General features: G+C 29.1%; 4 protein-coding genes across 4 annotated transcripts; 2 read left to right on the plus strand and 2 right to left on the minus strand.

The window, feature by feature from the left end:
• Positions 1-1120: 1120 nt before the first annotated feature.
• On the plus strand, positions 1121-3571 carry GO595_005050 (leucine-rich-repeat family virulence factor BspA; the record flags this gene model as incomplete). Its single annotated transcript, XM_067918250.1, has 1 exon — positions 1121-3571. One exon carries the CDS (start codon positions 1121-1123, stop codon positions 3569-3571), a length of 2451 nt encoding a protein of 816 aa, XP_067774822.1.
• Positions 3572-4394: 823 nt separating this feature from the next.
• GO595_005051 (uncharacterized protein) lies at positions 4395-5624 on the minus strand (the record flags this gene model as incomplete). Its single annotated transcript, XM_067918251.1, has 1 exon — positions 4395-5624. One exon carries the CDS (start codon positions 5622-5624, stop codon positions 4395-4397), a length of 1230 nt encoding a protein of 409 aa, XP_067774823.1.
• A 10347-nt stretch (positions 5625-15971) lies between these two features.
• Positions 15972-18446, plus strand: GO595_005052 (DNA repair protein rhp26; the record flags this gene model as incomplete). The annotated part of the gene is made up of 1 exon (XM_067918252.1): positions 15972-18446. The coding sequence occupies one exon, from the start codon at positions 15972-15974 to the stop codon at positions 18444-18446; it is 2475 nt and encodes an 824-aa protein (XP_067774824.1).
• An 840-nt stretch (positions 18447-19286) lies between these two features.
• Positions 19287-19997, minus strand: GO595_005053 (uncharacterized protein; the record flags this gene model as incomplete). The annotated part of the gene is made up of 1 exon (XM_067918253.1): positions 19287-19997. The coding sequence occupies one exon, from the start codon at positions 19995-19997 to the stop codon at positions 19287-19289; it is 711 nt and encodes a 236-aa protein (XP_067774825.1).
• Between the last annotated feature and the right edge of the window lie 4538 nt (positions 19998-24535).

Below are 24535 nucleotides of genomic sequence, written 5' to 3' on the forward strand. Positions count from 1 at the left end.
GCAAATAAATATCTTTTTGAAATAAATGAAGATAAATTATTTGAAGATGAAAAACAAACCATAAAGAAAGAATGGCGACGCTCCGAAGTTGTTCAATTCAAGCGATTATATTTAGAGTATGGTAAAGATTTTAAATCGATATCTCATTATCTTAAAACAAAATCTGTAAACCAATGTAGATACATGTATGCTAAATTAAGTAAAAACGGACGGCTTCCGAATATGGACGAAAGTTCAGATCATGAGTATATTGATGATGAATTTTCGATAAATTCATTATCATTTGTTTTTAATGGAGCAACCTTTAAAGTAGGTGAAAAACAGACAAAACTCCAGAAATATATATTCTTGAATCCAATTCCAGGACACATTGATCAAATAACAATGCAACCAATGCAAACTCCAACCATTTCTAAAGATGGGTATGTACTGGATTATAGTACCTGGTTGAAACTTTTGACTCAAAAAAAGGTAAATCCATTTACACAAAATCATATAAAATCAAAAAGAGAATTAGTGATATTAACAACAGATAACTTTTCTTATTATAAGGATAAGATTGTGAATTTGGAAGAAACTAATCCTAATAATTGAAACCTAAAATAATTTTTTTTGGTATTTTTGTCAAAAACAAAAACTCACAATTTATTTTGACATGAAATAAATTGGTTTTTTTGATAAGGTTGATTTTGGATATTAATATCTGTGAAGCTATTTTTAAAATAGGATACATGATGCATTATATTTCTTTCGAATTGGGTATGGTTAGCATTATGTTGAATTTATATTTCGTTATATTGTTCCAACATGACAATTAACGAAATGTCATAAAAAACCATAGAATATGTTCTTTATCCAAATAATATTATCCGAAAGGTTTTATTGATAGACTTTCTGAAAAGTTAATTTGTGGTTGTTTGGGCAATGATGTATTTGTTTTAACATGATTATCCTTAAGACTCAATTATTTTTAGGCCGACTTTTTACAAACTTTACATAACGATAGAGATGTTAAGTCATGTTTTGATCGTTTTTCAGGTCCCTTTATGTGGTTTCATTTGGACGGTTTAAGCTTCACAAATTTTCAATACTCTAACCTATTCCAAAGCACAACAGCATAATGCTATTGGATATCCTTCTTATTTCAGGAATATTTAATTGCTTTGTTTTGTGTAGTGACACTCTTGTTATCAAAGACAAAGATGTTATTCGTCAAAATGATTATGTTGATTTTCAAGAAACTACTCAATATCTTGAAATTGGAGTTGGCGTTTATACCATTGCCAGTCGTGCATTTTACGAATGGCCTGTTTTAACAAAAGTTACAATTGGCGATTCACTTAATGAAATATCATCATATGCTTTTTCGTCATGTCCCAATCTTCAGACTGTTACATTTTCTAGTGGCAAGAACTTCACAGAGATTGGTGCCAGTGCATTTTATACATGCGGTTCTCTTTTTAACTTTATGTTTCCTGAATCACTTAAAAACATAGGAGAAAAAGCATTTTATTACTGTGAAAATTTGCAAGAAGTTAATATTCCAAATATCACAACGATTGGAGAAAAAGCATTTTCTTACTGTGAAAATTTGCAAGAAGTTAATATTCCAAATATCACAACGATTGGAGAAAAAGCATTTTATTTATGTACTAATTTAGTCAAAGTCAATATAAGTTCAAAAGAGAGTGCATCACTTGAAAGCAGCATATTCTATAAATGCAGCGGATTGAAGTATGTTTATTTTGATAATTTGATTATCGGTTCAATTCCATCATCAACATTTGATTCATGTTCATCATTAGTTAGTGTAACTCTTCCTGGCACGGTCACATCTATTCATTCGTATGCATTTTATCAATGCCAAAATTTGACATCTATTAATTTCCCAGACTCACTTCAAGAACTTGGTTCATATTCATTCTCCGAATGTCATTCATTGACCGAAGTCACGATCACAAACGTCACGAGTGTCGGTGACAATGCATTTGATGGTTGTTCGAACCTACAAACTGTTAATCTTACCTCCGAAGTCAGTTTAATGTTTGGGAACAAAGTTTTTTATTATTGCAAGAACTTAACCACTGTAACATTACCCAAAATAACCAAAATTACGAGCAGTACATTTTCATCATGTACATCATTAGAGAGCATTGTCATCCCGAAAGAAGTCACAGAGATCGAAACGCGTGCTTTTTATGAATGTCGATCGTTGGGACATGTCTACTTCTCTGAAGGTCTTTTATCTATTGATGAATATGCATTTTATAATTGCAATTTACTTTCGGATATCAAATTACCAGAATCACTTACCACCATTTCAAGTTATGGCTTTTATTCATGTAAATTTAAGAACTTAACAATTGGAGATAATGTATTTAAAAATGTATACAGTGACATGTTTACTTATTGCGTCTTCTATAACTTAACTCTTGGTAAAAGTTATGAATCCCTCAAAGGAATTATGAAGCGCCTTGTCATTAAATCATTTACCTTATTAAAAGGAGATGAAATTTACAGTCGACAATTTTATAAAGATGATGATATAATAGAAGTGAACATTGAAACAGTTTCAATCATTGGCGCTTATGCATTTTATTCAAGTAAAATATCATCGATTAAATTTGGGAATCACTTACAATATATTAATGAGTCAGCATTCTCATCATGTCATAACCTTATTAACATAACAATCCCTCAGTCAACGTATGATAACTTTACGATTGGATCAAATGCATTTGAAAATTGTTATTACATAGAACGGATTGAAATACCGAATGTAGTGAATATATCAAAATCCGGATTTCAGGATTGTAGAAAGCTACGTTACGCCTATATACCTGGCATACGAATAATATCGGAATATTTGTTTAATTTATGTTATTGTTTAAGTGATATTGTCATCAGTGATAACCTTACATACATTGGTCAAGATGCATTTAGTGTTTGTCGTGAACTTACATCATTCACATTCCCAGACTCGGTTACATACGTCGGCAATTATGCGTTCAATTACTGTAAAAGTCTGAAGGAAATTACATTCGGAAGAGGATTAACAACAATTTCGAACCATACATTCGAAGATTGTTCAATGTTAACACATGTTACATTCCCTCCGAATATCAAACGAATTGAACAATTTGCTTTCTCAAGATGTTCCGCATTAACACATGTCGAACTTGGTGAAGGTATTGACTGTATCGAAGATTACGCGTTTGAATATTGTGAATCTCTTAATTGTATATACTTCGAAGGAGATTACAACCCGAGCTTTGTAAGCAAAAGTGCATTCACAAGAGTGCCTGCGAAAAAAGTGTTCGTCCACAGCTTTTATTATAGTGATAGCTTTGGTGGACTCGATGTCGAATATGGATATGGGGAATGTAAAGGTTATATTCCTTCAGATCACTCAGCTATTATTTTGAGCGTTTTGGTTCCTTTGATATTCGTCGTGTTTGTGATTTTCTTGGTGTGGCACATGGTGACAAAGAGGAGGAGATCGAATGCGATATCTTCTGATTTCGGAAACGCCCAGACGATGATAAACGAGTCTGTGTACACAGCAAAGTAAATAGTTTTATGGAATTAATTTTATTTGTGTACTATTTGACATTAGATCCTTAATACTCATTCGTTAATACAGTTTTAAATATTTTTTATTCTTTTTGTACGTATTTCTTTTTCTTTTGGTGCTCATGTACTTATTTAATACCCCTATTTAGTCATTTAATCCATCTTCCTTATTCATAAGAATTCTTTGGATCTTCTTTATTCATTTAATACAATTGCAAGTTAATGGGCTTCAATTATTTGCTATTATTAGTGCATCGTTTAGTTGTTCGTGTCTCATATAACACTATTGAGAACTCATTTCTTATGTGAACTCATTCCTTTCAGCTGTAAAAGGCGCACGAAAATATTAAACTGAAACTTAATCAAAAACAAATTCCCAAAAATCCCTTTTTATTGTCGAAGAAACTTTGGTATAAATATTTACTCGTCATCGAAATCGTCAGCGAATGGATAATCTTCTGCTTCGTTGTAGAGTGGATTCTCATAGTTAACTGTGGAATCCTTTTTGACGTGTTGGAAAAATGATTGGAAATTCATATTCATTGTGAAAAGCAGTTTTATTTGATAAATGGTTTTACATGTGATATCACGCAATATGGCGGAAAAATCATAATTATTGTAATGCTATGAATTTTTAACAATATATTTGTACAAAACAGATAAATAAATGGTAGAAATGGTGTACATTTATATCACCAACACTCATTGCTTGAATAATAATCCTAATTTTTGGACTTTATGTGAGGCTCAGCATCTTACAGAAAAAATAGCACATTAAAAGCGTTTATTTGAATAAAAAGTACATACAAATGTCTGATGCTTCATTCAAACGACAGAGGCTTAAAGAGATTGCAAGAGAAATCAATGACCTCAGAAGGTCTTTCGAACAAAGGCAGCTTCTCTTCGATTGCAGCCACGATTGCCAAAAAGTCATTTTCGTCTTCGACATGATATTCTTCGTTGAAAAGTTTCGAGATATGATTCATATCTGGAACTCGAGACTTGTTCAATTCCGGGAATTCAAAGAACAATAGCGCAGTAAGCAGTGGCGTGCACAGTGCGTTTACATCGCCTGCTTTGAAGATTAAATTCCATAACTTTTTAAGAAGATCTTTTTTGAATACATGTACAAACATAGAAACGACAGCATTGATACAATGTTTGAACATTTCGTAGTCTTCGTAGCTGATAAAGAACCCAACTGCTGGATATAAACATGCCATGATCTCAATTATGTCATTTATTAGATCTGATTTGGATTGTTCTTGATTTGTATACCATTGAGATTGACCGAACTCAAACAGAACTGCGTTTAGTACCCAGAATAACTTTGATTGAGATTCATCGTCATCTTTTTCTAAATCATCTAAAACAAGTTCGGCAATAAAAAGTGTGATATCACAAATGCTATCATCATAAGATAATTCTGGGGCAAAGGTTATCATTGTCCTTACGACATTGTATACCAAGGAAACAGATTTTTTGCTCCATTGAACGTTAAGCAATTTTTGAGTTAACATTTCCACTTTTTGATTGTGTTGTGATCGTATTCTGTATTGTTCTGAAATGCGAAGTTGCCATTGCCTCCTAACCGCCAAATATTCTTTGAGCTTTGAATTCGAACTATAGAATTTCTCAAATTGAGACTTGTCGAGCGGTTTTTGCAGTTGAGGGTAAAATGGTAAATTTTTGCCATGGGAAATGAGGTTTTGGAGGATGTCTCTGTGCGCTGAAAATGAAAAGTTGGCACCAAGGGAAGACTGAAAATAAGGAGTACAAGAGTTGTGATGTATTGTGGTTAATGTATTTTGTGAGGGTGAATTTTCGAAAATCCATTCAATTGTATCAGAGGGGCGACCAGAACCTGATGTGGCCCATGTATTAGGTTGATCTGGAACAGAACGTATAATGCCGTTTGCAACAGTGATTTGAATAAATGTCCATACATCATATTTAGATGAAAATGAAAAAATCGTTGGGGCTGGTTGACCAGATAGAAGAAACGAGATTTCGTATTTGTTTTCTTCAATTGTTGTGACAATTTGTGTCATTGTATTAAATGGAAAAACGCTAAGATTTAGATTTGGGACTGAATAACGTACAAAAGATAATGTAGGAATATAATTAGAATAGTAAATGGAAAGGCAGCCTTCAAAGTTGCTTTGATCTTTAACTAAATGGAAAACGCTGAGCAAACAGTCGCCCATTGGTTATTTGCTGATTTTTAACATCACATGTCATTTCTTAATTTCGAGATTCGTTAATTTAAAGAGTTTTTGTTTAATAAATTTCTTTTCCTCAAACAGCAAGAAATTCATTGAGCTTTTGATATGTGTTTGTATCAAATTTAATCGATTGAAGATATAATTATAATTCAAAAACGCAAACTATGTTTTCCTCCAAGTAATTTTATTAAAAAAAATTAAAGCTAAAAACACTTTATTAAGCTAAACTTAAAAACATGAAATTTATCATTGAAATAACAAAATTTCAACATTTTAATTTTCATTCGTTGCTCTAAGATAGTGAAGAACAACTATCGTTTTCTGATTCCACAGATACTTCTATGTATTATTTTATCATGATAATTTCCGAATTATATGTAATTTTCTGATTCATCAAAGTTGAGTCATCCAACTGTATCATACCCAATCCGATTGCAATTCTTAACTTGCAATCAAATTGGTTGATCTCCTCTTGGTCAATTTTCAATAACATTCCAATTCTAACTTTTAATGCCAAAAACATTTCATTAGGGCTAAATTCCAGCAGAAATGGCGGGTGAATGTTTGGTCCATCTTTACAAATTATTTGTATTAACTTCGTGTTTCCATTTCCTAATTGTGAGTGCAGCACTTTTTCGATTCTGAGTGTACTGTATATTTGAGTGAAATTGTCGGTTTCGTTCAAAATCATATCGATTTTGTTTGAATTTATCACCAAGTATCTAAACGGCCCCTCTATTTTACTTATTCCCGAAAATTGAATGAACATGTCCAAAATTTCAATACATTTCACTTCTTTTGGCACGTAAATACATTGTTCATGGAATATTTTAATAGCGTCATATGAAAACTGCACGTTTATAGGTATTAATTGAAGGAATTGGGCTTCACTTACATTTGGTAGAAATCCGAAAAATAAAATTTCTCTTTCGTTTTTCTTCTTTGTTTGTATCGAAGTCACTTGATCCAAAATGTTTCCGGGCATTTTAGTCATCACGTTCATTTTATGTAACACAATTGTATTACTATTTGGCGAATAATCAATGTTCATTATTTTAGCAATGAATACTTTAAGATTTGGAATTGTAATCGAAAGTGGAATTCGACATGTTCCAAATATTTTATCGATTTGTCTGATGAATGCTAAATCAAATTCAACTTTGGTATCGAAGAATGGATAATATTCTTGTACCGATTTATATTGTATTGGTTCGAAATAATCGAAATAATCAAAAATCGGATATTCATTAACTTCTTGATTTAATTCTGTTTCTTCCTCATTAATTAAACATATTTCTTTTGGTGGTTCAAATATGTTATCATTAACAAGTTCAAATATTAAAACAGATGCATTTTCAATCGATTGTTCAGAACAACTTAAATCATTTTTAAGTAATTTGGGTATATCATTAGGTAATTTATCGTTTTCTATTAATATTCGAATTGGTTCTGTTTCGGGAATTCCAATTGTTTTGGAGATGTCATTAAAAATATCTTTTATTGGTTGATTATAATTAAAGACAATACTCTTTATATATTGTAATGGACATTTAATATGTGAAAAAAAGAATTTTATAAATAAAAGTATAGAATTTGGTTCGATTTCGACGTTTTCATTTGGTTGAATTTCTTGAACAAATATTTTGATTTCTTTGTTTGGTAATCCTTCAACAAGATTTTGGAGTTTCATTGTGGTAACTTTCGGTATGATTCGATTTGGTACAACACTATTCTTATAAAATATCCAAATTCGTATGTTTTGAATACCAATTCCTTCATATAAATCGAAATATGTTAAATTTTGATTCATTTCAATCTTTTCTGTTTGAATTGATTGAATCATTCTCACATGATTAATTGTTGCTTCTTTAATGTTCTCTTCTTTTAATACCGAAATTATCACCATATTCTCATGCATTTTTTTTAGTGCATTTTCATGTTCTTTAATAATTTCTTTTTGTTGAACAATATCTTTTATTTTTTGTGGAATATCATCGATTAAATTTTGTTGAAAAAAATTCGGAATTTCTGTTTCTTTAACATAAATTAACATTGTAGCATAATATGACTTCAAAATATTTGGTGCTAATTCACCTCCATAGTTATCTTGAATTGCATTTTCTTTACTTACTTTACATACAGAACTATCTTTAAATTCATACCATTCATCATTAAGATTTGGACGTAAAAATATATAATAAAATTCTTTCCCTGGAATTCCTGATTGAACAATAACAGAATATAAATGGAAATTAGAAGTTTCTGTTGGAATTAATTCCGAAAAATTTATAACTTCTGGAAATTCAAAATAATTATCATCTTGTCTTTTCATTGAAAAATTATTTTGTTTATGTTGATTTGTATCTCTATTAAGATAAATTTGTAATACTGAAGGTAATGAAATGATTTTCTTTCCTTTAATTATTTCTTCGTTTTCATTTGCATTGCTTAAAATAATTTCTTTTTGTTCTTTAATTAAATTATTTTTAAATGCATCAAATAAATTATTATAATTATTTGTGCTTAATGATAAAATTGTAAATCTTTCATTCGATGAATTTTCTTTTCCATTCTGTATGTGAATTATATAATGATTTATAGTCCCTTGAAAAAATGATGGAATTATATTCTTTAATTCATTAACTTGTCCAACTTCAGATTGAAGTCTATCAAGAAAATATTGAAGAAAATCTTGAATCTTAAAATATTGAGAAGATTTCTCATCAGTCCAACCAAAACTTTTAGTAAGTTCCTTAGTTGAACATGAAGAATGACCTAATTCGAGCATACCAAATAAACTCTGTAAACTTTTGACAACAGTATTTTGTGGATTTGTAGTTTCGATATGATAAATAAAATTACGGAATGCATTAATATGATATAAATATTGGATCGATGAGTTTAAATAACTTGTGGATCCTTGATTGATGATACCATTATATTGTGTTGATGAATTTTGTGCTTCGTTTAATACAAATAATGGTATCTCGATCTTAGATATTGTGTTCACATTTGTTGGTTTTGATGGTAACATAAAAGATTCGAGTTCAAGTTGCTTTGGCTTTTGATTATTTATGTTTTCTTCAGTATGAATTAATTCGAAATCAAAAGTATAATTTCCTTCTGTACTTAAAAATCCGAACTGTGAAAGAATAGAAGGAAAATCATCAAAGATTTGTTCTGTTAAAATGTTTTCAGTTGGTGTAACTAACTTTGAAAATGAAAATGTTTTGGACAAATTAGAAATAACATTTTTTAATGCTCCTTTAATTTGTATATTTGTTGGTTTTTTAAGTTGGAAATTAAATGTAAGTGAAGCAGTTCCATTCTTTTGGATTAATGTGATGTCAAAACAAATATTTCCGCATCGAAATTTGGGAGATTCAAAACTCTCAGAATTAATGTCACTTTTGTCAATTGGCCAGTCAAATAAATATTTACCTTTGAAAAAAGAGATGTTTGAAACAAGCTTTTTGAATGAGTTTGTTCGAATCATTGGGGTTTTGGGTGGAGGTTGAACTATCTCGATTTGAACAAATAAAGAATCATTTATAAGCCACCCATTTTGCTCAGTCAATATTTGACGAGTTACATTCGGAAAAACGTTGGAATGTTCAAATGATTTATTTTCAAAAACAAAGTACGAACGAAATATTGAAGAATTAGATGGATTTGAATTACAAATTACACCCATGTATTGAGGGCACTGACCTGGAAATTCAATGAAATTTGATGTTAATATTACTTTATTTTCCAAAAAAGATAATCGAAATTTAAGTTTAATTTGCACACACGTGAAAAGAGGAGATTCAATGACATTTGGTTGATGTGAAAAATTATGTATTGCCCACCGAATTTGGTATTTGTTATCAACAAATATTATTGGTGAACTCTCCTCATTTTCACTTACTTTTGGTCCTAGAGTATTTGCTTGTGTGTTTTTTGGCATCTGATTCTCAAGTACATTCGTAAACACATTTCTTCTTGTAAAATCCATCCTTTTTTTGTGAGGACATCATGAGTTGATTTCACTTTTTCAATACAAGTGAAGTGAAATGAAATTGAAACGTTTTGATCACCCTAAAAATCAAACTTTTTCATAAAGTGTTAATTTTCTGGAAATAAAAAATTTTTTTTGTATTCTTTCCATTCTGCTCTGCTATGTGGTGTCTGGGAATAATGATAAATTCTAGAAATATGCATCAATAATAATTTCACATTATTTTATTGGAAAAAATATATAAATAAACACAGAAAATAGAATTAATTATTAAATTTTAACAACTAGTTGTCATATAGCCAAAGACTCATTCAATTAGCCAAAGACTAATTTCAATAGGCATATGAAAAAGTAGAAATTTTAAATATGTAATTTCAACAATTGATAGAATCTCATCGATTGAAATTATCAAAGATTTTTGAAAGAGGATATTTTATGAAAAATATCGAGCCAAGGGCGTAAGAATCCAACTTCTTTGCCCCGAAATAGCAAGACTTACTTCTAGAGGTGAAAGTGTCACGATTGGATGTACTGCTTTGTTATACATTAATTGAGCTTCGTTTAATGTTTCAATGTTTCCAAAATATTTACTGTTGATTCAATCTTCAGGAAAATCTTCTTCAGATTCTCTTATTAAATCTGAAACAACTTGTTCAGGATACTCAAAGAGGTGTGATCTTTGAAAAGCCTCTTGAGTTTTCCATATGGTGCATGTCTTCATAAAGACTTCGAGAAAAGAATGTACGAGTATCCACCTCCGAGTCCCAGTATCAGTTATTGCTACAGAGAGTATCCCATTTCTAATCTTTGATATTATTTTTTCAATTTCTCTGGTGATTTCCCATTTAAGTGAACTTGCTAATTATACATCAAATGGTTGAAGCACATGTGTACAGTGACCTAATAATGTTAGTATATCAATGCCCAATGAGAACAAATGACGCATGACATCAGGAAATTTGCGAGATCCGTGACCATCAACAATAAGCAAAATCCTTTGGTTACATAATGGTGATGGTAGTGTTTTCCTCCAATTAAATAAATCTGCTCCGAGATTTATTGCATATTGAAGAAAGGTTTCTTTGAGCATCCAGCCTGTACGTGTACTGTAAAAATGAGCCTGAGAACAGAAACTAGCCAAATCTTTTGGAAGTTTTTTCTTGTTTTGAAGAATTATATGAGGCTTTAAAAACGAACAATATGTGCCAACGGTAACACAGGCTGTTATGTGTTCATCCTTACCTGGTTTGGATCTAATTCCAAGTGAATCTATTGTTAAAACTTTAAATTTTCTGGATGATGTAGTAATTGTGGTCTCATCCATATCAAATAGCATTCTTCGATCATAACTATCGATGATGTTTCTATATGATGAGATCCATCATTTTATCCTTGCGCTGGTACATTGAACCCTTCTAATTTCTTCAAGGTTCTCACGCCAAACCATGCTAATATTGTTCTGCTCACAGAAACTGAAGAGCCACCCTTTACCAGGCTCAGGTGGCGTCAAATCGATTTTCTCTGATAATTTAGGGCAGCCCAAAGAAAGAAGAAATCTTCTTGCTAATAAAGCACGATTTATTTTGAGCGTGTGTGCAAGATCTATAACTTGGGATTTCGACAAACAATTTAAATCTGCGATTCCATCCATAATATCTTGAATTAAAATGCTTTGATCTTCAGAGCATAAATATGGGTCACTTCCTCCTGCATAATTTCGGCACCAAGGAAGTCCAAGAGCTGATCTTGTTAAACATCTGCATAGGGCTTCTCTGTTACTCAGCTGATATTGTGAAATTATATAATCATAGCTTGCACCCATTTTTCTAGCGTTAACTATTTGCCATTGCTCTTCAGACATCCATAAGGGACGTATAACTTGCATTCGATAATTTGGAACGATATTATTAGAAAAAGTAATATAAAGTATTGAATTTATTTCATTCATTTGATTGCAGACCAAAACTCTCAGAATTTTATGGAATTCAATTGCAAAAACGCAAGTACTTTCAATTTTCTATGCTCACAAAAATGTGATGAAATTTTCCTACACAATTATATCAAAAAGCGAGGATTTTGAAAGGATATTGAAATTAGTCTTTGGCGAATTGAACTAGTCTTTGGCTATATGATAGACTGTATATATGTTAACATTGTAATTAATTGGTAAAACAAATCTATTTCGATATTTTTTTAGAATTCTTCGAATACTTTACAATCATTAAGTATCTGTTTGATCTTTTTGTTCAAGTAATTTGATTATTTCTGTATTGTTATTTTTATTTGCGATCATAAGCGCAGTTTCAAAAAATATAAATAATCATCAAAATATTTATAAAAAAATTAATTTATTTAAATAAACATTAAAGAGAATAAACAAAAATTTTTTGTATTAATATCAATTCCTTTTTCTAAAAGCAATTTAACTATTTCTACATTATTGTTTTCTACAGCTAAATGAAGTGCTGTTCCAAAACATAAATAGAAATTTTAAGTTATTAAAACAAATCTTGAATAAATATAATATACATTAAATCATTAAAACAAAGTTCAAATAATTAAAAAAAATATCGAATAATTAAAATAAATATCGAATAATTAAAATAAATTTGAAATCAGCAAAATCAATATATAATGCATTAACATCAATTCCATTTTGTTCTAAAAGTAATTTAACCATTTCTACATTGTTGTTTTGTACTGCTAAATGAAGAGCTGTTCCAAATCATACGAAGAAATATAAAATTATTAATACTAATTCCAAATTAACTAGATAAACATTAAATTTTTAAAACAGATATAAAATCATCAAAATAAATTCCGAAATATTAAAATAGGCTTTAAAATATCAAAATAAACATAAAATTATATAAACAAACATATAGTTCATTAATATCAAAACCATTATGTTTTAATAGTAATTTAAGAATTTCTATGTTTCCACATTTAATTGCTAAATGAAGTGCCATTCCAAATTATAAATAGAAAAATAAAATCATCAAAATGAATTTCAAATTATTAAAACAAATATTTTGTTGTTAAAATAAACATGAAATCATCAAAATAAATCTTATTTTATTAAAACAAACATAAAATTATGATAACAAATATATATTGCATTAACATCTATTCCTTTTTGTTTTAAAAACATTTTAACTATTTCGATATTCTTTTTTTTAATTGCTATATGAAGTGCGGTTCCAAATTATAAAAAGGAATTTTAAATTATATGAACAAATTTCAAGTTAATAAAACAAATATCAAATTATTAAGATAAATTTTATAATTAAAAAACAAACACAAAATATATAAGATCGATATGAAATCGATATATTAAATATATGATGCATTAATATCAATTCCTTTTTGTTTTAAAAGTAATTTAACTATTTCTGTGTTCTTACTTTTTATTGATATATGGATTGGCGCCGAAAAATATAAAAAGATATAAAAAATTATTATAACAAATATCAAATAATGAAAACAAATTTTAAATTATCATAACAAACTTTAAATCATTAAAAATAACATCTGTTTCATTTAAATTAACATTGCTGTGTACTAAAACATATTTAATAAGTTCGATATTTCCAGATTCTAATGCTTTGAACAAAAGATTTTTCGGAAATTCTTTGTTTCGAAGAAAATATTTAACAAGATATAAATTTCCAATTCTTGCTGATTCATTAATATTCAAATTTTCGATTTCTAAACCTTCTTTTTCCAAAAATGAAAGAATTTCATAATTTCCACTGTGAACACAAAAGATAGAACTGTATAACAAAGTTTTATCTTCATTATCATTATCTTGATCAACTAATTTTTCTAATTTATTTTCATAGATATATTTAAAGATATCATTTTTATGTAATTTAATTGCAACTCTATAAGAACCTTCAAATGATGAATGATTTTGCACACATAAATGAATGATTTCTAGATTCCCACCTGCGACTGCATATTTCCCTGTGTTATATACATTCGCTCCATTCATAAGTAAATATTTAAAACATTTAATAGAAGCAAAAAATGCTGCATAATCAATTAAATTAACATGTTTATGGTTAATTAATGAATATCGTTCATATAACGATGGCTTGATCTCTTGATTGAAATCAAAATTTGTTTGTGATGATATTTCTTGAAGTTTTTCGATATTATCATTTCGAATTATTTTTGCAATTTCGTTTGGATTAACTGCTTCTTTAATTAATTGCTTATGAAGTTCCCAATTGTTTTTTGATAGTTCTTCATAATTTTCGAGAAAAGAATCACTAAATGAATCTTTATAATATTTTCTTTTGTTTTCTTTTTCTGTTCTATAATGTGCAAAATATTTGGATTCGATATTTTCAGTAATGCTTGCATCAATTAAATTATGTTCGATCATTTTTTCGATTAAATAATATGATTCTTGTGAATTAATTTTCCATAGATAATTCTTAAAGAATTCAATTATGTTTTTGCTTTTGTTATTTTCGCCTTTTGTTTGAATTGCTTCTAAATAATCAATGTATATATCGCCTATATTCATTTTTGAGCATAATGCAAAGTAAATTAAATCACTTATGACATGACAAAATGAAGATGGATATGTTGAATCAAATAAATCCAATGTTTGTTCAACTGATGAGTCAAAATTTTCTTCAATTCTTTTAAATATAATCTGTTCTAATGGTGCAATATGTGTATATAGATCTTCATAATCATCTTTTTTGATGTCTGTGGAACAAGAAGTATTGGCATTGTTGACATCATGGCTTTGAGAGGTGGTATCGCTTGACATCATGATGATTAACGAAAGTGCACTTTTGGGTGGATTATTCAAAAGTGTCATAAAAACATTTTTAAATGAAGGCCGTTTATTCTATTTGCGGGAATACGTTAACTTGGAAAAAAATGGCGAATGTTTCAGAAGGGGTCCAAGTCTTTGGTACATCATTCGAACCAAAAATTTATGGTGTACCTGAAATGTATACAAGTAGGAAAGATGTTCTTTCCTTAAAAAATAAAATTATTAAAATTGTAAAAAATGATGAATACTGGATTACCCTAACAAAATTTTTAAGAGGGCAATGCACAAAACAAAAATATGATGAACTTATGAAAAAATTCTTAACAACCAATAAATCTAGAATTCTTCATAATGAGTTGATTCGTTCTTTAATATTCAATGCACATTTTTCAACTATACCACCGCCAGGAATTGCAATCCCAAGAAATGAAGTTGAAATTCATAACAAAGAACATAAATTTAATTTGACTGAAAATAACAAATTATTTTCTTTCAAAGCATCTGAAAGTGGAACTATACCATCACTTAGCCAATTATCTCTACGTGTTTCACGTACTCTACTTGAAAGAAATATTAAAATTGATCAAATGGCAATTGTTGATATATATCATCAATTATATCAATACATAATTTTCATAATTAAACACAGTTTAAGCATCTCTAAACTTTCGGGTTCGGATCATGCTTTAATTTTACCTTCTCAAATAATAACTACAATTCAAGCATATCCATATCTTTCACAAAACATTTCATCTTTAACAGAAAAATTTTCTTTTTAAGACCAAGCTATAATAGATATACTAATAATAAATATGTATTTATCATGAATTTTGTTTTTTAATTTTTTATCGAGATGAATTTTCTTATTCCAAAGCCACTATCAAATTTTAAAAATGCCTATTTTTCAGCCCAAGCAATGCATTTAGATTTAGTGTCATATCCTGAAATCGACCAATCACAAAATTAATTTTTTAAAAATTGGAGATGGTCTCAATCGATTGAGAAGAAAACGATTTTAACCGTAATATATTAACGGTCAACTTCAGCATCTGGGTTAAAATTTTTGGTTAATTTAATTTATTCCATATTTCCCATTTGATTGAACATATAACGACAATTATATTCGATTTTTAAATCTAAAAAATGAGTTTTGGGTCTAAAGATCCAAAATAAAATGTTCAAGAAGTTCATTACTAAAATCTTGATGTTAAATTTTTGATATAGATATTAGAGATTTTTTATATCATATTATAACATGAGAGCACATGAAAATTAGCACGAAATGACAAAATTTTATTCAAACTCCAAAAGGGATTCCCCCGTTTAACGTTCTCCACTAATGCCACGGTTCTAAACGGGTTTAAGTGAATTCACTAAAATGTCTGAGGAAGAAGATACATCTGATATCGATTTTGGAAAAATTGTTAACATGGGTGAGTATGAAGCAGAAGTTGTAAATTCAATGGAGCAAAAAGAAAATGAAGAAACAAATCAAGATTCTGAATCAAGCATTGAAGATATAAAGAAAAATTTAGCACAAGCAAGAAGGTCAGGCAATAAGAAAGACATAGAAAAATACGAAAAAAAATTAGCAGATGAAAAAATCAAAGCAAAGCTTCCAAAAAATCTTAATGTAGAAATTGAACGTGTTACAGATACAAGCGAGAACAATTCACAAATGCCCGAAATATCAGAAGAACTTAATAAGTATTGGCATTATAAAGTAATGCATACTAGCTTTGTAGGTGAAGATTCAATTAATTTAACAGTTGATGATTCAGATCCTGAAGTTTTTGATTCTCGCAATAATTTTATACGTGATCATTGTGAGCCATATTTAGAAATGCATGATATTGATGAAGAATTACATATCCCAAAAGCTATATGGGACTCATTATTTCCACACCAAAGAGTTGCAGTTGAATGGTTATGGGGCTTATGGAAAAAACAAGCAGGTGGTATTGAAGGAGATGAAATGGGCTTAGGTAAAACAGCAATAGCATGTACGTTCATAAATGCACTTCATACTTCAAACATTATTCACAAACCAATCTTAATTTTATGTCCTTTAACAGTCGCACAACAATGGATTCGTGAACTTCACATTTGGTGCCCGTTAATGCATTCAATTCTACTTCACTCGACACGTAGTAACCAAAAAGTGACGCCTGAAGAGATAATTCAAAACGTCGAAGGGAACCCTTCAATTATAGTAACAAATTATGAATTTTTACATCATGAAGAAGGTTCTATGTTACTTCAATTAGTAGATTGGAGTATTGTTATGTGTGATGAAGGACATAAAATTCGAAATTATCAATCATCGATATCACGAAATGTAAAGAAACTTACAAGTGACTTTAAATTAGTAATCAGTGGATCTCCTATACAAAACAATCTTTTAGAGTTATGGTCATTATTTGATTTTGCAGTCCCAGGATTATTAGGAACATTAGAAGTCTTTCAACAAGATTTTGCTGATCCTATTAAGTATGGTGGGTATTCCAATGCAACGCCAATCACAGTTTATCGGGCATATCATGCCGCGATAACATTACGTGATCTTATTAAACCATATTTATTACGTCGCCTCAAGAAAGATGTTGCAGCGAACTTACCATCCAAGACTGAGCAAATCTTTTTTGTCAATTTGACTGAAATCCAAGAAAGATGTTATCGTCAATTTTTAGATAGTCCATTATGCCGTGACATTATCCGTGGAACGGGAGAATTTTTCACGGGGATTGATTTTTTACGTAAGATTTGTAACCATCCAGCGTTAACAGATGATGATAATGTTAGTACTAATTTAGATAATTCAAGCAAATTAAAGTTATTAAAGAAATTATTACCACAATGGAAGCGACATAATCACCGTGTTTTATTATTTTCGCAATATTTACGCATGTTAGATTTATTAGAACTCTTATTTCAATCATTAAATTTAACATATTTTCGAATTGACGGCGAAACACAAACTAATAAAAGGATTCATATTATGGATCGCTTTAATAATGGCGAATGTTTTGCATGTTTATTAAGTACTAAAGTTGGCGGAGTTGGTGTTAATTTAATTGGCGCAGATAAAGTCGTCATCATTGATCCCGATTGGAATCCAGCGAATGATAACCAAGCGCTCGAACGCGCGTGGCGAATTGGTCAAACGAAACCAGTTTCCGTATATCGCCTAATAACCATTGGCACAATTGAAGAGAAGATGTATAAGAAGCAAATCTTTAAGCAATTTCTTGCGAACAAAATCTTAAAGTCACCGAACCAAAAGAACATATTTAAGTCTCAAACAGTTCGCGACTTATTCACATTAAATACAACTGGAGCAACAATTGATGACTTAAGTTATTATAACGATGACGAAATTGTTGATGATGAAGAAAATGAAGATGAAGAAGACGAAGATGATGATAAAAGAATTACGGAAACATTCATTAATAACGGAGACATTAAAAGAATTATAAATCATGACGAACTCATTAATGATAATAATACAAACCAAAGGCCTGAAAACGTAGTCGCGTCGGAAAGAGCTAAAGAACAAAACAAAAGAGCGCTGATGCGACTACAGAAGAACAATACGTTTATGAAGGACTTAGTGTCGCGAGTAAGAGGAAGTAACGAAATCGACGAGGAAATACTGATCGATTTAAAGGACAAAATCCTAAACTTGTTCAAGAAAAACGGTAACAAAATAACAACAAATGATATAATTCGAGCATTGGAAAAGGACCAAAGCGCAAAAAAGAATGAGAAAACAGTAAAGTACTTGATAAGGCAAATGGCAGTGCTCAACAAAAGAACGCACACGTGGGTGCTGAAGCACAAATATAATCTGTAAATGTAAATAAATGTTAATGAAATAGAACTTGTTGTGAAATATGTACAAATATTCTGAAGAATGACGATGCAAGTGAAGCGATTTTGAAGAAGTAATTCATGTAACATTTATATAAAAACATTGTTAGAAGAAGAGCCTGTGAGCATACATCGATGGCTTTGTTGGCGCGAGCTGCTTTGGAAAAGAGGAACAGTTTCTTCTCACCGACCTCTGCTTGTTTTCCTTTCTGAAGATGACTGTGATTTCGGACATAAAGAGAAGTTTTGAGATAAAAAGAACTTTGGTACTTCATCAAGGAGATGCAACATGTTACAAACAACAAGTTCTTTATTTCAAAAAAAAATGACTTAGGTTTGATAAAAGCATAGGAAATTATTACTCTAGAACTTATAAATTACTAAACAATAAATAACATTTTAGTAATACTTTTACAGAAGGCTTCCCAACACTTTTGAGATTTTGAATACGAATAAGATAATGCGCTCGCAGAAATGTTCCCTAATAAAGAGAAGTTTTGAGATAAAAAGAACTTTGGGGCTACAGCATCATCAAAGGATTGTATGACATGGGGCACAACTTGAAAGCACAAGGCAATCTTCACTTGAATTCAAAAACAAAAAAAAAGACTTAATTTCAGGTTTGATAACAGATTAGGGAAGTATTACTCAATAACATATAAATAACCAAATAAACTCTATACATTAAACAATAAATAACATTTTAGGCTTCCCAACAGTTTTGATGAATAAGATGATTATAAAATAAAAATGTGAAAACATAATTTCTAAACAATTTAATAACAACGGCATTAAAGATTTCGCATTTTTATTTTCCAAACAATCAAATTTTCAATTCCTTCAAGAAATCGTTGTTACTCAAACTAATTCCCGATTCCCAATTTCGCACAAACAATTCCGGCTTAATGATCAATTCTTTGGGTCTTTCGAAAGGCCTAAAGTTACCCAAATTGACACTCCCACTATTATACAACTTTGAACCTGATGAAGATTCTCTATATCCATGGAATGATCTTCTTGGCGCCAAACCTCTTTTCCTATCGTGTAACGGTTTCACCCTCATCATTGCATTTAACATTTCCTTTTGTGTCTCAAACGGGAGCACTTTTGGCACCACGTCAGAGTTTAGCACGTTATAAACGCTTTGTAAAGTAGAGAAATCAGTCAAGGTCATCAACGAGTCGTCCAGCACCAAAATCCTTCCTAAAGCTCTACAGACGTCTTCGATAGATCTATTCCAATCGTAGAACTCATTTGATTGCTTCATAGAGACCGAAGATTCATATTGCATGATTGTTGCAATAAATTCTGCTGCGTTATTACAAGTCGTTAAGCTCAAAATTGCTGCCTTATAGATGTTACTTAAAGGGTTTGTATTATTTTCGTTGACCACTTTTTTTACTATGTAAGAAGAAATTTTGAATATTGCGCTTTTCAAGTTAATCGAAGCGCTTTCTATCATAGTAGCGTAATGTACCAACGACTTACAAAGTATTGAGTCCGAAACCGAATTAAGTAGTTCATCGTAAGGCATTAGATTTGGGAATAGTAAAGGATTACTTAAATGAATAGGCGTTGCTATCATCATTAGTTCTTTACTATTACTTGTTTCGATCAACATTTGTAATATTCTTTGGTTCTGAGGGTTCTTTTCGATTTTTGCTAACAATGGTCTGATTATACCTATTATCATATTCCAAGCCATTTGACTTGTTTTTAAGCAAGAAAGGCTTTTAATGAATAATTGTGATACATAAGGCAAACAATTATCTACGAACAATTTACAATCGATGAAAGAACTAGCGAATTGAAACGAATAAATTTCATTACCAGTGAACACGTTATTATAAAATATTAAAGCTTGAGTTACCAAATCTGTTAAATGTTTTGGGTCATCAGATGAATTCACTACATGATAAGTTACTGCTTTACATACACCAGTAACTACCAAAGGTTCCATTGGTCTTAATATTTGGTTATATATTGTCAAAGATTTACAAGCGATTTGTATTGATTGACATCCAAATAACCATTTTAATGATTCGAGTCCCCATTGTTCTAATAACTCTTCTGATATTTGATAAATTTTCGATGTGAAATATCGAACAATTGATTCGATATGTATTAAATTATCGGGTAAATTTATCGAAAATTGTTGACATAATATATATAATAATTCTTGTGCACCTGAATCATAAAATAAAAATGAAAAATGAATAACAATTGGTATATATTTGATGAATTCGTCATTCTCTTGTTGAAATGCTTCTTTAATTAATGATAAGAACCAAAACTCTAAATCAAATTTCTTATTAAGTGAAGTCGTAACATGAAAATAATATGCGTAAGTACAATAAGATACAAGTTGTTGCATTATATATGAATTATTATCTTTAGATAACAAAAAATATTTTAATAATTTTTGTTTCGTGATACTATTCGACCAATTACATAAGAATAATGGTATTAATTCTTTATGATCAGGACATTCCATTAATTTAAACCATAAAGAAGTAATTGACGTGAAATCTTCTTCATCTATTTTCTCAGTAGTTTCCATTAATGAAGAAAGAAATTGATATGGAGTAAAACGTTCATAATTCGTTTGTATACCACTAATACAAGTTCTTCGATTAGGTAATAATCGTAAATTAGGAATCCAAAGTTTTAATGTTTCAGTAATATCTTTTACTGTTATGAAACGATTCTTTAATTGTAATATATTAAAAGCTGAATCTAAAACAGATTCCGTTGCATAAATAAATTGTTGTGGAATATTCTCAATCGAGAAATTAGATGTAGATAATATTATATCAACATATACTTCTAAAAATGATTTAGCTCGTGGATTACCACATCGATCTAAGACCATTCCTAATAATAATATTGGCCCTAATAATGATTTAAGTAAATTAATATTCGATGCTTCAAATACAATGAAAATTGATTCGAAGAAATAATTCGATGAAGTTTTGTTTTGTGTATAACATGCTTGAATATAATGTTCTAATAATAATTCTACATGGAAATATAACAAAAAACTTAAGACATGCATTGATTGTTGTTCTAGTTTAACAAATAATTCGATAGTTGTTGAATCGAAAAATGAAGTATCTGTAAATAACATACCAACTTGAACTATAGATGATATAGCATAAGATGAATATTTACATAAACTTTGAAGTTCTTTAGATTTAGGTGTACACCAATTCATTAAAAATCGTAATATTAATTCACGTGAAGATAAAGGCCAATCATCTTCACTAATTTGTGATGATTTATGTGAAAATACTTCGGAGATAATAATACAAAATTCACGTGCGATTTTCTTCATTTTAATTAAATTTGTTTCATTCTCTTCATTCCATTTAATGACTCGTGGTGCATTAATATTATTCTTTATGAAAAATGAAATTAATGTTGCAATGAAATTTAATATCGATGGTATTAAGTTATGCATAAATGTTGGTGTAATTGAAGGCTTTTTAATGATGTTCATTAATACTTCAGTAGCATTAGGTAAATAATCAATTGATAATGTACAAAAGAATTCAATAATATATTGATATAATGACATATTAATTAATTTAATTAAAGAAAAAAATAATTTTGTGTCATTATTAAATATAATTTGAAGGTTTTCATTAATGATTTGTTTTTGATCTATTTTTTCTTGATTAGAATAAGTTGAATATAAAGGTAAATCATAAAAATGTTTTGTAACAAATAATAAATCTAAATTAAAATAAGATGAAAATATAAAATTAAATATACCAATTAAAGATGAATCATTATTTCGTAATTTAAAAAACCCATTTAACTTTTGAAATCGATTTAATAATGGCACATAATTTATAGATACTATAATATCTGATATTTCGGATAAAAACATTAACCAAATTTCATAATAAAATGAATTAATTGCATTTAAAAAATATATGTTATCAATTGGCATCGAATTAGTTTGTAATGGATCTTCTGGAATATGACTTTGCATCATTATCATCTTTACTGCTGATTCGATTTGTTTAAAGTTCTTTGAGATGAAATTAAAAATCCCTTTATAACTTAATCGTTCATTAGTTATACATAATAATTTCCATGATATAGCTCTTAGATATGGATTACTTGAACATAATCCCATTATAGATATTAATTCGATATCAAATAAAGATTCTTGTTCAAGGTTTTCTGTTTTTAAACTCATGAATTCTAAAATGAATTTAATACAATGATATAATGAATCATAAATGAAGAATTGATTTAAATGTTTTAATATTAATTTAACAAAATTCGAATTATATTTCTTCATAATTATTAATGATTCATTAGAAATTATAGGGCTACATACAAAATACATCTTTAAGATAAATAACATTATGATTTCATTGTCATTAATATCATCCGATGTAAAGGTATATTGGATTGATTTAAGTGTATAATATTCAAACTTTAATATCTTAAATGATAATTTAGTTTTCATTTTTTCTACTTTCATTTCATATGGTAACTGAATATCCCATGAATTTAAATATTCGCCAATCTTTTGATCGGATTCAGTAATAATATCTTTATAATTAGGATCAATATCATTATTAAATCCATGTAATAATTTATCAGGATTAATTAACGATATACATTTTAAAACTTTATCTTTAAAATTTATATTAAATTGAAGTAATTCTTCATTCGAGATCTTAGAAATGGTTTTGTCTAAAAATGTATTAGAATTAATGATTGGTAATATCTTTAACATAGAGATAAATCGTGGATCTTTAGGATGTAACTCAAGAAATAATGGTAATATATTTGTTTGGAAATATTGGAAATTTGTAGATATTAATATTAATAAAATATAACAAAATTCAATTCTGTCACCAAATTTGGAATTTGGAAAATACGTATTAATAAATATGTTAAGAAAAGAGTTCTCATCTTCCGGCGATTGCTGAGGATTTGAATTCCATTGAACAAAATCTATAAATGAAAATTCATTTGTCGGCTTTTTCTCTAAAAAGAAATTTAAATCATAATTATTACCTATAATCATTGTTAAGAATTGATTTAATGTGTTATATTTCGTTTGTTTTATTTCTAATTTAGAACATATGATTGATACTATTGTTAATATTTCTTCATCTTCATTTAGGTTTTGAAAAAAATTCAATATGGCTTGTAATGATTCATTACATTCTTTAGTAGAAGATCTAAGGATACATGAAAATGAATGTAAAATTTTGGAATTCAAATTGTTTGATGCGTGTAAATCTTTCAAAAAGTCGAGAATGTGAAGTAAAAAATTGTTTGCTTCATTTGAATTTTTATCTAATCGAATGTATTTAATTATATGTAATTTTTGATTGTATCTTGTTTCTGTCTGTGTATCAAATTTTGTTGTTACGGTTTGAAAATGAGTTTCACTGATTTTCGAGATTGTTAATGCCCAAAAATCTAAAATCATTTGGAATGTTAATGATTCTTGTGGATTTAAATCACAAATAGAAAACGCATAATTTATAATTTCATCAATTAATTCTTCACAATGAAATTGAAGAAAAAGTTGACATATGAGATCTGAAATAAATACATGATTTAAAAGAAGTAATATATCTGAATCAATATTCTCGTCATTTCGAAATACAGGGGAAATCCCTTTCATAATGGTATAAACTGCATTCGTCTTTTTGTTCATAAGATCTCCAAAAATGTGAAGTAATTCTTTTAAAATTAAAGATGGGCATGAAGTTGATATCATCATTAATGAAGAAATAGCAGTATTGTAGTTTGGGGTTCCAATTGGAAATAAATGAAAAATTTCAAATAATATTTCTTGCTTAGAAATCCCTGGATCTTCTTTTAACCTTGACTTAAAATAACTTTTGGCTGATGTTATAAATGGAGCAAATGAGCCAATTAGATTTGATAGAACAGTCCTTATAATTGCTATTTGGCTTTCCTCCATCCCTATTTGGCTAAAAGTTCACAAAAACGATACCAAAACGGGGTACCCCAAAGTCATTTTTTATGTCTAAGTAAACATTCAATTATAGCTGGAGCAAAAAGTCATCTTAG

This window comes from Histomonas meleagridis, assembly GCF_020186115.1.
Source record: "Histomonas meleagridis strain 2922-C6/04-10x chromosome Unknown contig_31, whole genome shotgun sequence".
NCBI lineage: Eukaryota > Parabasalia > Tritrichomonadida > Dientamoebidae > Histomonas > Histomonas meleagridis.